At 37.5% G+C, this 17794-nt stretch overlaps 1 protein-coding gene across 1 annotated transcript in view; it reads left to right on the top strand.

Moving 5' to 3' along the window:
• The window catches only part of CFAP47 (cilia and flagella associated protein 47), a 402255-nt gene that overhangs the window by 175647 nt on the left and 208814 nt on the right, over positions 1-17794 (top strand). Inside the window, exons 41-43 of the mRNA XM_075200313.1 lie at positions 5118-5167; positions 9162-9307; positions 17677-17785. Of these exons, the coding sequence (XP_075056414.1) occupies positions 5118-5167; positions 9162-9307; positions 17677-17785 (305 nt within the window). The remainder of the gene's footprint in view (positions 1-5117; positions 5168-9161; positions 9308-17676; positions 17786-17794) is intronic.

Genomic DNA, 17794 nt, shown 5'->3' with positions numbered 1-17794 from the left:
ACCACTTTTTAGAATGCCGGTAGCTTCCTTGGCCACTTACAGGTTTCAAACGTCCCTGGCTGCAACTGGAGTTTATGTTGTTTCTAATGGTGTGAATATTTTGTTTCTCATTTTGACTAGTGATCTATACCTTTTCACTAAGATATAATATGCTGTCTGTTTCTACTGTGTCAGTACTCCAGTGATACTACTATGGCCACATTAAAAGTAAAACTGCCCACACACTATAATCTGCAAAGTTGTAGCAGGTAAAAAAATCCATTCCTGAGCTAACAAGGTTTCAAATGTCATTGATGTTAAGCAGATTTACAGGGTAAATAAGGTTTAAGTCTGTCCATTAGTTATATTTAGAGAAAAATCCTCATTACCTCTAATGTCCTGATTAAATCACTTGAATTATAATCTTCTTAAGTTCAGTATTTAAAACTCAAAATATTTGCATTTTCAGTATCTACTGTATAGTAATTTTTACATAATTTACATATGGTTATGTACACTATTCATTTTGAGGCATCTCATAAGTTTATGATGAATTTGGCAGAAGGCGCCATATGCAGGCTGCTATGTCTTTGTGGAAACTCATTCTATAGTTCTTGTTGTACTGCATGGAGATGTGACTCCTTATAGAACAATGACGTATAGAGAAACAGAATCACAGAGGCAGAGGCATGACTACCACCGTAGCAGGGAGTGCGCTGCTATGGTCCTACAGCTGGGGATGACATGCTCCATGTATATGTTTTTTTTCTTCACCCTTGGGCGGTGCATTAAGGAATTAACATGACAAACAGCAGGATTACCTGAACATATATTTTTACTGCCAATTTTGTAAGAATTTAGTGATGACAGATTGTTTATTGTTTATCTGAGATTTTATTTATGTGATATGAAAATCTAGAGGACAAAGAGGGCTCCATATTACTACAGCACACACCAGTAGTGTTGCATGTTATGTTTATATTAATCATAAATGTAGCATGACATACTTTTAGTCATCACATTTTACTTGTATACTGACAGTTGGTATTTGTGACATACAGAGATAGATAGGAGGTATACAGACAGACAGTGACATGTCTATTACTATTACTGCTATCTGCTTCCTTGTTGATGTGTCACAAAGCTTAAAGGAAGCTCCTCCTCCTTTGCATGACATAATTCTGCCTTCCAACTAGATGGATGTTACTGGTGGTCGTGGTAAATCCCCATTCACATAACACTATAGATTGCAGAGACTTGTTGACCATGCAGTGATGCAGCGGTGTGGCCCTTATCCATCGGGACCATATGTTTCTTCCATTATGAGAGTATCAGAGCTCACAGTCTAAATTCCCTAATGTAGACACACACTCACACAGACACAGACAGACAAAGAGGGAGATAGACAGACAGGGAGACAGACAGACAGACTAGGGTCAATATTTGATAGCAGCCAATTAACCTAGCAGTATGTTTTTGGAGTGTGGGAGGAAACCGGAGCACCTGGAGGAAACCCATGCAAACACAGGGAGAACATACAAACTCCACACAGAAAAGGCCATGGTCGGGAATCAAACTCATGACCCCAGTGCTGTGAGGTAGAAGTGCTAACCACTAGGCCACTGTGCTGCCCACAGTAAAGAGTATATTCTAGAGTTTAATACCCCTACTCTTTTCAATTCTTATTCGCCCCAAACACTCTTTTTACTCTTTGTGTCCATGCTTTTGCCATAGTATCTATGTATACCATTACACAACACCTATATATTTCAACCTGCTCACTAAATCAGGGTCTCTTATTCTGAGTTGCTGCTAAAATTTATTTTGTATAGAGTGTTTCCACAAACTTCTTATTGCAATACTCTTATAGACAAACGAATAATAAACTCTTTGTTAAAATTTTTTTAATATTTTTTAAATATTATTATGTATCAGTTTTTACTACCGTGGTTTGTGTCCTAATCAAAATAAATCAGTCAACCTATAAACAGTAATAAATACAATTCAATACATCATTAATTGAAATATGAACAATGGGATTCAGAATTGAATCAAAACAGATTGAGGGTTCCTTATTTTAAAAAGTCTTATTTGGGCTTTTATCTCTTCCACCTAATACACAACTGAAGCCTTAAATTCCCTTTATTCAAAACAGCATCCTGTAGTTAACTCTACCGTAACCAATAACACAAAATCCTTGCACAAATTGCCTGTATATAAAGCACACATAGTATTATTCTGTTAGATATAACACTAATATAAAATTGATAATGTAAAAAAAATATGGTGCCAGCTTGTAATGTCTTTTCACTTATATTTTAGTGAATTATTTGTATTTTTTTAAATATATTTATTTATAGCCACACCATTTTGTTTGTTTGCAAAGCTGAGAATTTGAAAGGTATAGTTGGTTATACAGTAACCATCATTTTTATTGTAGTTGTAATTCTGAGTAATTCACTGTTGTTCATGATCTAGCTTGAAGTACTATATTGAGAGCAATAATTCATTTTGAATTTTTCCCAAGTAGGTGTTTAGAAATAGATTTGAAAAATATCCTTTTGGGTCATGGATATCAAAAGTGCATTTTCTGCTTTTGCCAGTGTTAGACACTAGATAATATTCTCCACAGCAAATATTGCAGTCATTATTTTCTACAAAGATATTTACTATAAAATCTCCATGTGCATAGTCCTATTGTTTATTTCATTGGCATTTTTACTTTAAATATCATGTTCTGTATGTAGAGGTGTATAGTTAATTATTATAATAGCATATAAAAATATGTCATTCTATCTTCTAAAGACTGATCCAGACTGACAAGTGATTATATCAGAGGTTTCCCAGCTGCTTTTCCTGCAAACATGGTTTATACTACTATGTTAAATGTGATTATCTTGTACAAATCTGTATTATATGGAAAGGATCCACATAGCCTGAATAGCATTTTTCTAACACTAGCAGCTGGGAGTAGACCCTGTTGTCAGGGCTGACTTTCTCAATATTACTTTCTATTATTATGTACCCACTTATGAGGGCAAATATTTGCCAAGTATCCCTTACTGAACATACATTTGGTAAACCAGCCCCATATCTCTTTAAATGTTCAAACATCTTTAAACATTCCCCTTCTTCCTTATTCTTTATATATTTATTTTGCCACTATATGAAACTGTCTTTTTAAGTAAAATATAACAGTTAGAGACGCCCTTCAAATTTATATGAGATAACCCTTGGGTGATGCATACCACATGTTGAAACATCTTTGTTTAGGTCCTGGACATTTTTTTAAGCACAGGTGACACCAAAAACATATTGGGCCTTATTTAGAGATACTTTTGCAAGGGATGCAGGAACAGTGCAAATTGAAGAATGAGGACGAAAATCACTTCAAAATCCTGCTTGATGTCACTTTCAAACACTTCTTTAATTTAAATGTTTCCATTTTTTGTTAAAATACTACACATTTATGTCTTAAATGAATCATTAGATGACATTAATCAAAAGGTGTCCCTGTTGTATAGTTTTATTAAGATCCACTTCTTCTGTATAAAGTATGGCTGGAACAGTTAGAAAGCGTCCTATTTAATAGTACAAGCTGGGTGTCAGGCGCCGTCTCCACACCTCCCATGGGTGCCGGAGACGGACACCTTCTGATCGCAGATCACGTCCCGTTGCCTAGCAATGGGACGCCCTTCTGCCCACATGACCTTCGCGGCGCGCGTGCATGCGCATTCGCCGCCTTGTCCCCATAGCAACGGAATGCCAGCCCGGCGTTCAGCTGAGTCTGATCGCCGGAAACTCCTCTTTTCATTTCCTCTCCTACGCTATATTAATATCACTCTGCCACCATTAGGGTGCCAGAGTATTGGTTCATACCTATCTCCAGCTTCCCTGCATTACTAGTTGTATCCTGTGTTATACTTGGCTTCCTTTGCTACCCTTCCGGATCTCCCTCTGTACCTCGCCGCCCAATCTGGTTTTGACCCTTGGACCGTTCCTGACTACTCTTTGCCTATACTCCGTGGTACTGCGATTCCCTGGTCGCAACTCGGCCTGTCTGACTACACTTCATTCATTGCACTGGTGACTATCTGGGAGAACCGCGACCTGTGCACTTCACGCAGCGAAGTCCATACCTCCTTGCGGGGGTCCCTGGTGAACACCGGAGGTGTGTTAGACTCCGTGCCTCCCAGCATTGTAGCGCCAACACCAGTCAGTGATATTCCTGTGAAACACGTGACACTGGGGCCTGATTTATACCACACTGAGAACATGAGAAAATGAAGTCCTTTTGCAGGAAGGTATCTTTTCAACCTCTGTTACCCAGCAGTGGCACCCCATAAGTGCTCCACAGCCCAGAAGTCTGGAAATCCATGCTTGTCCATGTATTGATGGCTGTATTCGCACAAAAATAAGACCATGATGTAACAAAGTGACAATATAGGCTGCATTTTTAATTTGAAATTAACTTTTAGTGAGTTCTTAAAAAAATATTTCAGCATTTGGTGAATAACTAATAACTAGTTTCTTTAGTACATGAAGCTCTTCTGACAACCACTGAAATTCAACCTTTAAAAAATAAAAAAAAAATTGTTCTGGTACAGTAGAGACAAACAAATTGTTTTGATCATAATTGCTGATTGTTTAGTTACTTTACCTTCCTTAACAACAAATTGATCTCGAAATACTTATGATTAACATGTTTATCATGTAGCTGTCTCTCCGGTATGATACAGTGTATTGTTCAGCCAGAACTGGCTTGCAATACAGTATATGGCAAGCATTAAACCTATGGCATTGCTATAGCTCCATTCCTAAGAGGAATTTGGAGCCGCAATACACCATGATGGATGAGAAAACATACAAAATGTCTTACCTCCTGTTCTCCTACTCTTTCCCCTTTTGTGGTGTTTGTGTGTGTTTGAGCTGTCAGATTCGTTCTTGACTGTTTCCTATATCTACTGAATTCTGTAGCAAAACAGGTTGTTGTCATAGGTGGGAGGGAGAAACACAAGTCATTTGGGGGTACCATTTGGTCAGGGTTCACATTGTTTAGATGAGGTGGCAGATAACAGAATCAAAGATCATTGGATTATGTCTAACTGTGAAATATGACTTGTTTCTTACATTGACAGCTCCGTAGAACATGATCTTCACAGGCTGATTTGTGACACAAACAATCAAGGTATGGTATAGTTTCTACCAGACTAAGCAGATCTTTTAGATTTTCTGCTATGGTCAATGCCCTTTCAATCTATAAAGAAACCTTCTTCACATTAAACCAGGACCAGTTTAATAGTTTTCCAATAAACACACATTGTAATTAATAACAAAATACCTTACAAAATCTTAAATGAATTAATCACTGCATTAATACATTAGTAAATCATATGTTCACTTAATACCAGACATTGCTGATGATTTTATAATGATAATATAATCTGTTTTCTAATCGAATTTGTTGTCATTTTTGAATGTTGTAAGGTGCATCCATTTTTATTTAAGAATATTAGAATGGCTAACCAAGAAATTCCACATTACCATATGGTAAAACTAGCATCTCTATATCTTTTGTGTTATGTATTTCTCTGTGCTTCCTTGTTGATTATGAGGGTTAAATATGTATAATGTTGATGATGATGATGATAATAATAATCACATTTAGTAGACTGCAACATATACAGGAACATTATGCTACTTTATTGGAAATGGATATTTAGTTTAGGTTATTCACCCAGTTATCATTGTGTTACTATTTTTTTACATTTTAAGTAATGTTTAGCATTCTTTTGAGAGACGCAAATAATGAATAAAGTTTAGTGTTTCAGAGTGTATAACAGAATGACAATACTACAACCTGACACGTTTGACAGCAGAGCTATTTAACATGCTAGTGTAATAATTTAATCAGATTAAAATACAATTAAATTGTAGCTATAACATCAAATTTAAAGATAGCGAGGTGCTAAAGCATTAAACATCCAACTGTATGTAATTTTATGAAGCCCTCCTATCCTAGCATACAAGTAAGTCAGATGTCGCTGGGTGCCTCAGGGTGATGCTAAGTGGTTATGACATAGAACCTTCTCAATTGAGATTGCATGGAGTTATTTTAGCATGTGATTATTCCCTCCTGATCAGTGAATATGTGGAGGTTTCTCAAAGAATTAAGTACCAGTCAGATTTGTATCTTTTTCAATGCTATGACAGTAACATAAATATGTGTAAAGCTGGCTGCAAATTAATTCAAATTTAAAGGTGCATTCTCTCATGGCATGTTTATATATACTTAGACAGGTTTCATTATGAGCATGTAAGTGTTTCAGGATTACTATTCTTTCAGCCCTGGATATAGGAGACCTTTAGAAGCTGTCACATCTTTGGCTGTCCTACTAGTCCCAAGCTTTTCACCTGCAGCATTTCTTTGACCACCTCAAAATTTTTCCTTGTGGAATATCTTCCTTTCATTGGTCTCAAAATATTACCATTGCCACACAGCCAAAGCTGTTCCTTCCACTGGAGGTAACGACACACTCTGTGGTTCAAAACTAAAACCCTGAATGAAAGGCATGCTTTCTGGACCAGGTCTGTCCATGTTCCTGCAGGCCTAACACACAGTTACATACCCCATGCCATGAAGCTTTGTAGTGTTTAGTATTCATTTTTATACACTGAGGTAACTTTTGACAATTTGCGAAGCCTGAACTTTATTAATAAAAAACAAAACAAAACATGTCTGGGACGTTTGACTCTCAGAGGTAAATAAGAATATCTAAAGACAAGACATTAAATAGATTACAACTAATATAATCATATGCTAGAATATTTGATATTGTTAAAAAGAGCGGAGTGTTTTCATAAATATTAGGATTTATACTGGTTTGCATAATTTAGTGGAGACACAATAAATATAAAAGTGTAAGATATATGATAGCATGATGCCATATTGCAAGTGTATTTTTGACTATATTATGTGTGCTACTTGTATTAGACTATAATTTATATTTTCTGCTTTCAGGTTGCTTTTAGAGTATCTTTCTTAATAACCCCCTTCATCCAAACAGTTTATAGTAGCTCATTAAAGGGCCACAACATTAATATTACAAGCACTTCCAAAATAGCATGTATATCTAAGAATTCCCATACAATAACAACAGGTTTACATTCATTTAGGCACTGTTATATACTTCTATATACATGGACAAAAAGAATGTTGTGCCTAAGGAAATATATATCCTACCTGATTGCAGCTTTAAGTCAAATATTGTATCTGATTGCATACACTAATGTGCAAAAGTTTGGAATCACTAAGAAATTGCTTGGTTTTTGATAGAATTGATAATTTTTTTTTATTTTTTTTATCAAGGTACAATTAAATTGACTTGAAATTGTAGTCAGTACATTGATAAATAGAACAGTTTTCTTAAATAAAAATAATACGTTTTGGCATTATCAAACTGTACATTCATCAAAGAATCTTCCATTTGCAGTAATTCCAGTTTTGCAGACATTTGGCATTCTAGCTGTCAGTTTAAGATATTCAGGGGGAAATCTGTACCCATGATTTCGTAGCTCTTCCCAGAGGTGCGACTGGCTTGTAGGGTATTTTCCCCTGAGCTCACAGTCAAGCTTATCCCGTAGAAGGTCAATAGTGTTGAGATCTGGAGATTGTGCCGGACAATCCATCATAGACTCGGGCTCCCTATTTCCTCACCAAATAATTTTTGCATAGCTTAGAAGTATGCTTAGGATTGTTGTCTAGCGCATGCTGAAATATGCACCAATCAAGTGCTGACAACAGGGATGTTGTAAAATAGAGTGGCAAACTTTCTGGTTCATTATTCCCTGCACTCTGTGTAAATCTCACACCTTACCAGCACCAAAACAGTCCCATACCATTACATTTCCTCCGCCATGCTTGATAGAAGGCATCAAGCACTCTTCAAGCATCCTTTCATTTGCTGTATGTCTACATATGTTCTCCTTTTAGAGCCAAACACCTTAAACTTAGACTCATCAATCCATAATACTCTTTCCAGTCACCCTCCATCCAATGTCTGTGTTCTTTTGCCCATTTTAAACTTTTTTTTCATTATTGCCAGTTTAAAATATATTTTTTGCAACTCTGCCTATAATGCCAGCATCCCAGAGATGTCTCTTTACTATTCCAGATGACACTGGTATTTGACGTGTACTATTTAAGGAAGCAGCCAATAAGGACCTGTAAGGCATCCATTTCCAAAACTGCAGACCCTGATGTACTTATCGTCCTGTGCAGTTGTTCATCTGGGCTCTCCGTTTCATTTTATTTCCTGGCTAGATCCATTTTTCAGCTTTTTGGCAATGTGACGCATGGAATATCTTTCATTTCTAAAAAGAACAATGACATGTTTCTTGAGAAAGCAGTTTTATTTTGCCAATTTGAACCCAGAAGTAGGACACTAGAATAATGGCTGCTGAAAATGGGGCTATGCAGTCACATGTGAATAGTAGATTATGAATCAGTCATTTCAAGCAGTAACAGTAATTTGTAACATTAAGAAATATCTTTGTTTTTGAAAGACTTCATAGTGATTTCAAACTTTTGCATTCAAATGTAAATATTTGTAGTTGTTACTAGTGACTATTTTATATAAATCCATTTGCATTAAACAAACATTGGCAATGTCACCTTCCACCTCCAGTATCTCCTCAAGCACAATAGACCTCCCCTAGCAAGCAGTCCATACCATTTCATTAGACAAAGAGTAATGCAGTGATTAAATGGATTGACTAACAATGACATTGATAGATCCAGGTTTCAAATCCCATTGTCAGCTGTTTGTGACCTTGGAGAAGTAATTTGTCTCCCTGTCTTTCAGGCATGATACATATAGTCTATAAGCTAAGTTGGTCAGGAAAACCCCTAAAAAAAATCTATGTATCGTACTACATTGCATTGTATTCACCATATAAATAATATTTTAGAACAGAAGATGGATATTGTCAATGGAGTGATGTCTCCTATGTTCTATATTTGGATTTTGATAAAGGCACATTATGTTATTATTAAAAAAAAGTCATTTATTTGTATTACTTGCTATTTTTATAATTAAACGTGTTATATCATGAATTTTTTTAATATACTACTGTAGTATTTGTTGTTATAACAGATAAATTTATATGTATTATCCTTACAGAATACCAGTCAACTTTAAAACGTCAATTTTTTTGTCCAGTAAACTCTATTGTCTTAAAAGAAGCCATGTCTGCTAACTTGCAAGTTAATTTTCTTCCATTTGATCTTGGAAAACGCTACTGCACAATTATATTCACCAATGAAAAGGTAAGTATTTTTTATATATATTTGGGGGTATATTTACTAAACTTGCGGGTTTGAAAATGTGGAGATGTTGCCTATAGCAACCAATCAGATACTTGCTTTCATTTATTTAGTGCATTTTACAAAATGACAGCTGGAATCTGGTTGCTATGCGCAAGATCTCCACTTTTTCAAACTTGTAGTTTAGGAAATATACTCCTTGGACTGCTTAAATCGAACACGTCACATTCTGTATCTATTTAGTAATGTGAATAGCATAACAATAAACCAAAACGAGCAATATATTTCCATCTACTGATGGACTGTTGTTCTATCTAATATTTGCAACATTAATAATACACTGCATCTGGCAGAGTTAAGGATAGTGGTTTAACGAAGCAGCATTGAATTTATATATATATATATATATATATATATATATATATATAATATAAATGTCTAGTGGCGTGTGTTAGTCTGTCTGTGTGTGTGTGGAAAAAAATAAAACCAAGCTGCAGCGCCACCTGCTGGGCGGAGTTATACACTGACCTACTAAATTCTTAGTGTGTGTGGAAAAAAAATTCAGAAAGGGATGAAATTTGGTATACTAAGATGTTTTTAATTTGTTAATTTAATTTGTTAATTGTTAAAAGTGTTTATAAAGATTTTTAAAAAAATATATATATATTTCTTGAAGGAGAAGTGACAGTTGGGAGTGGTTGGTGGTTGCCGGGGGTGACAGTGGGGAGTGGTTGGTGGTTGCCGGGGGTGACAGTGGGGAGTGGTTGGTGGTTGAGGCCTGGGCTATGGCCCAAATGCATGACAAGAACCTTTTTAACACCTTAAGTAGCTTGATTTGACTAGAATGCATGAGTATCATGCACGGGTTAACTTGTGTGTGTGTGTGTATATATATATATATATATATATATATATATATATATTATGAAATTTTACCCATGGCAACTATTGCTGCACGAAAACTTGTCAGATTACACTCATTGCTGCCTATGTCTCGGTGCTCTGATTTAGGAATAGTTGCCATGGGAGAAATTTCACATGGGAGAGAGGTTGTTTGTATGATGGAACCATGTGTCTCATTGTTTAGCTGCAACTTCAGCCGTGGTTCATTAGATGGTGCCATGTTTAAATAAAGTTTATTAAAGAGAACTGTGTTTTATTATGAACATAAAATCACAACACTATTTCTAGATAAGAGCTATGCTTCTGACTACACAGATAAAGTATGCATGTAAGTGTATAAAAACTCTAAATGCAATGATGAAAATATTGTTCATATAATAGATTGATCATGTTATAGAAAACAAACAGTGAATGTAAATGTATTCTGATAACTTAGAAGAACTTTAGATTGCTGAAAGTTAATCTCCAGGGCTCTGAAGTAGTGAAAGCATTTCCAATCAGGAAACTGAAAGCTAGCATTAATCATTGCGAAAAGGACTGTCAGGTTATATGTACATGGTGTGAGTAAGGTCACAATCATGTAACAACAGCTTGATTAGAGAGATATGAAACAGTTCCTAGTATTTAATTACGAGGTTTGAGTGTTACTTTAAAGCTAATACTAATGTCTGTATAGTAAAAGTAATAGAAATTACAGATGATTAATGAAGAAGTAATATAGTACAATCCAGTTTACCTTTGTATACTTCTTTTCAATCTAAATAATACTGGTTTATTTTACAGTCAGTCGCCAAAAATTAACTTTATGTTTACCTATATAACATGTTTTCTCTTTCAAATTGTTTAACTTCTCTTTTCCCTCTCACTTGTAATCCACGTGCCTTTATTTTGAGTTTCATATATCTAAAATGGGAGAGAAAAAATCAATACAATTTGCGTTTGCAAAAACCCCAAAATTTAGAAAACCTTAATTCATATCCCTATTCAATGTAGCTTTGGAATGAAGTTATAATTACAAAAAAAATTCTATTTAATAAGAAAGCCAACTAGACAATCTATCATATTATGTTTTACAAGTATTAATGTGACTTTGTACAGGAAGTACAGTCAATCTGTGTCCAGTGTAGGCACTCAGATGGTGACCACATTGGAAGTACCTGGTTGCTTGGCACTTAGGCCAAATTCTATAACAAATGGCACCCAGTTGAAGCGAGCAGACAATGACTGCACACACTGGCAGATCCTGATTAATGGCTGACCAGTTTTTCCTCGAGTGGTGATCACCATCTGGTGGAGCTTGATCAGATATTGATTGCTGGTACTGGTCATTTTGGTCACAAACATGCAGCAAATTAGGACCAGTTTAGTAGAAAACAACAAAACTGATTGTCCAAATCACTTTGTAGGTGAGCAGCTGTAGGAACTGTAGTCTACTGATTATAAAAGAAGTTCTTTGTTGCAGTGAACGCCAATTTCCTTTTAGTCACTTTTGAATGAATTCACTAATATTATATATATATATTAGGGATGTGCACCGGCGACTTTTGGTGTCTCATGTTTTGTGTTTTGGATTCGGATTTTCTTGATGTTTTGGGTTCGAATTTGTTTCGCAAAACACCTGCCAAAAGGTTTTGGATTCGGATTTTTTTTTAAAAAAGCATAAAAAGTTCAAAAATCAAGTTTTTGGGCTTATTTTCACTTCTACGCTATTATTAACCTCAAGAACATTCAATAACAATCATTTCCACTAATTTACAGTGTATTCTGAACACCTCACAATATTGTTATTACTCCAAAACGTTGCAACAAGGTATCTTTCTGGACTGCGTAGTGGAGTGGTCCCCACAATATAATAAGAAAACCATCAACTGGTATGAATCGCACCAAAAAATGTACCTGGACTGCGTAGAGGAGTGGTCACCACAATATAATTTAAAAACCCTGAACTTGTATGATTCGCACCAATAAATGTATCTGGACTGCGTAGAGGAGTGGTCACCACAATATAATAAGAAAACCATCAACTGGTAGGCTGCACAGACTGTGGAGCTAGAAAGTGAAATTAAATGGACCACGTTACTTTGGTGGCTATCTATGCTCCCCCCCCCCCGCCCTACACTTGTAGTTGAATATAAAAAAAGCAGCCTGCATAGACTGTAGAACTAAAAATTCAAATATACAAAGAAATGGACAAAGGCTGTTTAGTATCTGTCTGCATCAGATCCCCGGAGTAAAATAGAAAACTATTCAGCCGTTATATAATCTAGAATATAAATAGAAATTGAGAAAGGCAATTTGGTATCTGTCTGCATCATAATCATCAACATCCTCCTCAGCGCCAGCTACATCAATATCCTCCTCCCGGTGTACAACATTCACACCTTCATTAGCCAAATCTGTAACTGGACTGTGGGTGATCCTTCCAGCATATGCAGAGGGCGTGCTGCAAATGCTGGATGGAGTCACCTCTTCCCGTACAGTGATGGGAAGGTCAGGCTTCACAACCGCCAACACCCTTGGACTCGCCTTGGGGATTTGTGATGTCATCTGTTTAGAAGGCAGAGTTCTTTGCTGTTTTGTTGTTGTTGCTGACAGCATAACTCTCTTAAATTTTTTGTAGGGGGGGGAGGAGGAGGGCTTAAATCCTTGGGTGAAGCTGGACCACTAGTCATGAACACGGGCCAGGGCCTAAGCCGTTCCTTCCTTCGAATCGCACCAAAAAATATACCTGGACTGCGTAAAGGAGTGGTCACCACAATATAATTTAAAAACCCTGAACTTGTATGATTCGCACCAATAAATGTATCTGGACTGCGTAGAGGAGTGGTCACCACAATATAATAAGAAAACCATCAACTGGTATGAATCGCACCAAAAAATGTACCTGAACTGCGTAGAGGAGTGGTCACCACAATATAATTTAAAAACCCTGAACTTGTATGATTCGTACCAATAAATGTATCTGGACTGCGTAGAGAAGTGGTCACCACAATATAATAAGAAAACCATCAACTGGTATGAATCGCACCAAAAAATGTACCTGGACTGCGTAGAGGAGTGGTCACCACAATATAATAAGAAAACCATCAACTGGTATGAATCGCACCAAAAAATATACCTGGACTGCGTAGAGGAGTGGTCACCCCAATATAATTTAAAAACCCTGAACTTGTATGATTCGCACCAATAAATGTATCTGGACTGCGTAGAGGAGTGGTCACCACAATATAATAAGAAAACCATCAACTGGTAGGAATCGCACCAAAAAATGTACCTGGACTGCGTAGAGGAGTGGTCACCACAATATAATAAGAAAACCATCAACTGGTATGAATCGCACCAAAAAATGTACCTGGACTGCGTAGAGGAGTGGTCACCACAATATAATTTAAAAACCCTGAACTTGTATGATTCACACCAATAAATGTATCTGGATTGCGTAGAGGAGTGGTCACCACAATATAATAAGAAAACCATCAACTGGTATGAATCGCACCAAAAAATGTACCTGGACTGCGTAGAGGAGTGGTCACCACAATATAATTTAAAAACCCTGAACTTGTATGATTCGCACCAATAAATGTATCTGGATTGCGTAGAGGAGTGGTCACCACAATATAATAAGAAAACCATCAACTGGTATGAATCGCACCAAAAAATGTACCTGGACTGCATAGAGGAGTGGTCACCACAATATAATTAATAAAAAACCCTCCACGGGTCTTAATTCCCCAAAAAAAAAATCTGGACTGCGTAGTGGGGTGGCCCCGGTACCCAATTTGATACTGGGGCCACAATATAATTAATACACCCTCAACTGGTCAGAATTCCACAAAACAAGTATCTGGATTGCGTAGTGGGGTGGCCCCGGTACCCAATTTGATTCCGGGGCCACAATATAATAAATACACCCTCAACTGGTCAGAATTCCAGGGAACAGATAGCGGACACCGGATGGACGTCTAAAACCAACATAGCAGTTAAGGGCGCAGTTCCTCTTTTTTGTGACTGCACAAACAATTAACGTAGTAATAGAAATGACAGTTTTTTTTTTTGTTTTAAATATAGAAAGAAAGAAGGTAGTACTAGAAATGGCAGTTATTTAGTTTCTTTTAAATAGAGAAAGAAAGAATGTAGTACTAGAAATGGCAGTTCCTCTTTTTTGGAACTGCACAAACAGTGATGAAAATGAAGGTGGAGCTGGTGGCATGTCACGGTCCTCTTCAGAGGACAATCTCCTGACCAGCAGGTCTTTGCACCGCTGTAGACTTGTGTCCGCCAGAAACAGAGACACAACATACACTTTAAACCGAGGATCGAGAACGGTGGGCAGAATGTATTCCTCTGACTTTAAAAGACTGACCACCCTCGGATCCTGGCAAAACGTACGAAGGGCTTCATCCACAAGAGCTACATGCTTGGTGGAATCGCAATGGTTTACCAGATCCTCCCTCACTTTCTCCAGCTGCTTCTGCAAAAGCCTGATCAGGGGAATCACCTGACTCAAGCTGGCAGTGTCGGAACTGACTTCTCGTGTGGCAAGTTCAAATGGCTGCAGAACCTTGCACAACACAGAAATCATTCTCCAGTGCGCTTGACTCAGGCGCATCCCCACTCCTTTTCCTATGTCGTAGGTGGCTGTGTAGGCTTGAATGGCCTTTTGATGCTCCTCCATCCTCTGCAGCATATAGAGTTCTAGCACGTCACTACCTCTAGTTAATTTAGATTGCAAGGCTTGTAAATACTTTGAAGATAAAAAAAGCAGGCTGCACAGACTGTGGAGCTAGAAAGTGAAATTAAATGGACCACGTTACTTTGGTGGCTATCTATGCCCCCCTCCCGCCCTACACTTGTAGTTGAATATAAAAAAAGCAGCCTGCATAGACTGTAGAACTAAAAATTCAAATATACAAAGAAACGGACAAAGGCTGTTTAGTATCTGTCTGCATCAGATCCCCGGAGTAAAATAGAAAACTATTCAGCCGTTATATAATCTAGAATATAAATAGAAATTGAGAAAGGCAATTTGGTATCTGTCTGCATCATAATCATCAACATCCTCCTCAGCGCCAGCTACATCAATATCCTCCTCCCGGTGTACAACATTCACACCTCATTAGCCAAATCTGTAACTGGACTGTGGGTGATCCTTCCAGCATATGCAGAGGGCGTGCTGCAAATGCTGGATGGAGTCACCTCTTCCCGTACAGTGATGGGAAGGTCAGGCCAACACCCTTGGACTCGCCTTGGGGATTTGTGATGTCATCTGTTTAGAAGGCAGAGTTCTTTGCTGTTTTGTTGTTGTTGCTGACAGCATAACTCTCTTAAATTTTTTGTAGGGGGGGGGGAGGAGGAGGGCTTAAATCCTTGGGTGAAGCTGGACCACTAGTCATGAACACGGGCCAGGGCCTAAGCCGTTCCTTGCCACTACGTGTCGTAAATGGCATATTGCCAACTTTACGTTTCTCCTCAGATGATTTTAAGTTTCTCTTTTTGCTATTTTTTGAGAACTTGGGCTTTTTGGATTTTAAATGCCCTGTACTAGGAGATTGGGCATCGGGCTTGCCAGACGACGTTGATGGCATTTCATCGTCTATGTCATGACTAGTGGCAGCAGCTTCAGCATTAGGAGGAAGTGGGTCTTGATCTTTCCCTACTTTATCCTCCAAATTTTGGTTTTCCATTATATGTAGCACAAGAGAGCGTACCCCTAAGCCACACACACTCGGCAAAGCCTTTAAAAATTATATGCGGCACAGGAGAGTACCACTGGACTTATACTGCTGAATCAGTGAACTTTGTAATATATCAGTACCACTGGACTTATACTGCTGAATCAGTGAACTTGGTAATATATCAGTACCACTGGACTTATACTACTGAATCAGTGAACTTTGTAATAGCAGTACCACTGGACTTAAACTGCTGAATCAGTGAACTTTGTAATAGCAGTACCACTGGACTTATACTGCTGAATCAGTGAACTTTGTAATATATCAGTACCACTGGACCCATACTGCTGAATCAGTGAACTTTGTAATATCAGTACCACTGGACTTATACTGCTGAATCAGTGAACTTTGTAATAGCAGTACCACTGGACTTATACTGCTGAATCAGTGAACTTTGTAATATATCAGTACCACTGGACTTATACTGCTGAATCAGTGAACTGGTTTTGCATAATTTTGTTGTAATTAATTTTTTTTTAAATTATTTTTTGGTATTTTTTTTTATAACTTTTTTTTAATTTTTTAAACACTTGGGAATAATGGGTAAATAACTATGCCCTTAGAAGCACAGAGCACAGCACACAGCACCACTCGACTTTTACTGCTGAATGTGTGAACTTGGTAATATTGCAGTACCAATGGGCTTATACTGCAGGATTGGTTTTGCAAATTTTGTTGTAATTAATTTTTTTTTAAATTATTTTTTGGTATTTTTTTTTATAACTTTTTTTTAATTTTTTAAACACTTGGGAATAATGGGTAAATAACTATGCCCTTAGAAGCACAGAGCACAGCACACAGCACCACTCGACTTTTACTGCTGAATGTGTGAACTTGGTAATATTGCAGTACCAATGGGCTTATACTGCAGGATTGGTTTTGCAAATTTTGTTGTAATTGAAAAAAAATTTAATTAGTTTTTTGTATTTTTTTTTATAACTTTATTTTAATTTTTTAAACACTTGGGAATATTGGGGAAATAACTATGCCCTTAGAAAGACAGAGCACAGGACACAGGACCACTGGACTGAACAGGACACAGCACAGGACCCAGCAGCACCACTGAACTCAAAATTGACAGAGCACAGCACACAGCACCACTGGACTGATACTGCAGAACACAGCACAGCACAGTACAGCACAGCACAGCACAGCACTAAACAGCACCGCACGAGATCTACCAGGACAGAGGACCACCTAGCACACCCTCCCTCTACCCTGATCAATGCCCGAGTGAAGATGGCGGCGACTAGCGGGGAATTTATAGGTTCCGAGTATCGCGAGATCAGACAGCGGGATTATGACTCCGAGCCTCGGTTTCAAGTTTTCATTTGGCGCCAATACCCGGATCTGTCTCGGATCCGACTCGGATCGGAAACGTTCGGGTGGGCTCGGATTCACGAAATCCGGGTGCGCTCATCTCTAATATATATATATATATGGGTTATACAACAACTCAAATAATATAGTAATGTTTGGTATTTAAGAAGCTGCAATAATGTATTGGCACAGATATTAGCAGACTATCCTGACTCCTTGTAATTAGTGCAGTCTTCATGACCGACCTGAGATGTTGAGAGCCTACAGTGTATTCCTCAGGGCCACAACAGAGAGGAAGCATTATAAGAAACATCACCATGCAAATCATGGAGACAGTTAAATCGGACTTGGTATTGAAAATATTGGTGTTCAAAATTCATGTTTTTCTTTTTTTCTCTCCAAACACTTTGTTTACAGATCGGAGACTTTGTAAGTGTGATCGAAGGAATTGGCATTCCTCCTTTGCCTTCAGCTTTGATTCCTGTGGACAGTACAAATGGTTTCCACATCAAATATCCAATTCTAGGTTTGATTG

Source organism: Mixophyes fleayi, chromosome 2, assembly GCF_038048845.1.
Source record: "Mixophyes fleayi isolate aMixFle1 chromosome 2, aMixFle1.hap1, whole genome shotgun sequence".
NCBI classification, from domain to species: Eukaryota; Metazoa; Chordata; class Amphibia; order Anura; family Limnodynastidae; genus Mixophyes; species Mixophyes fleayi.
This window is presented reverse-complemented; position numbering and strand designations above follow the sequence as displayed.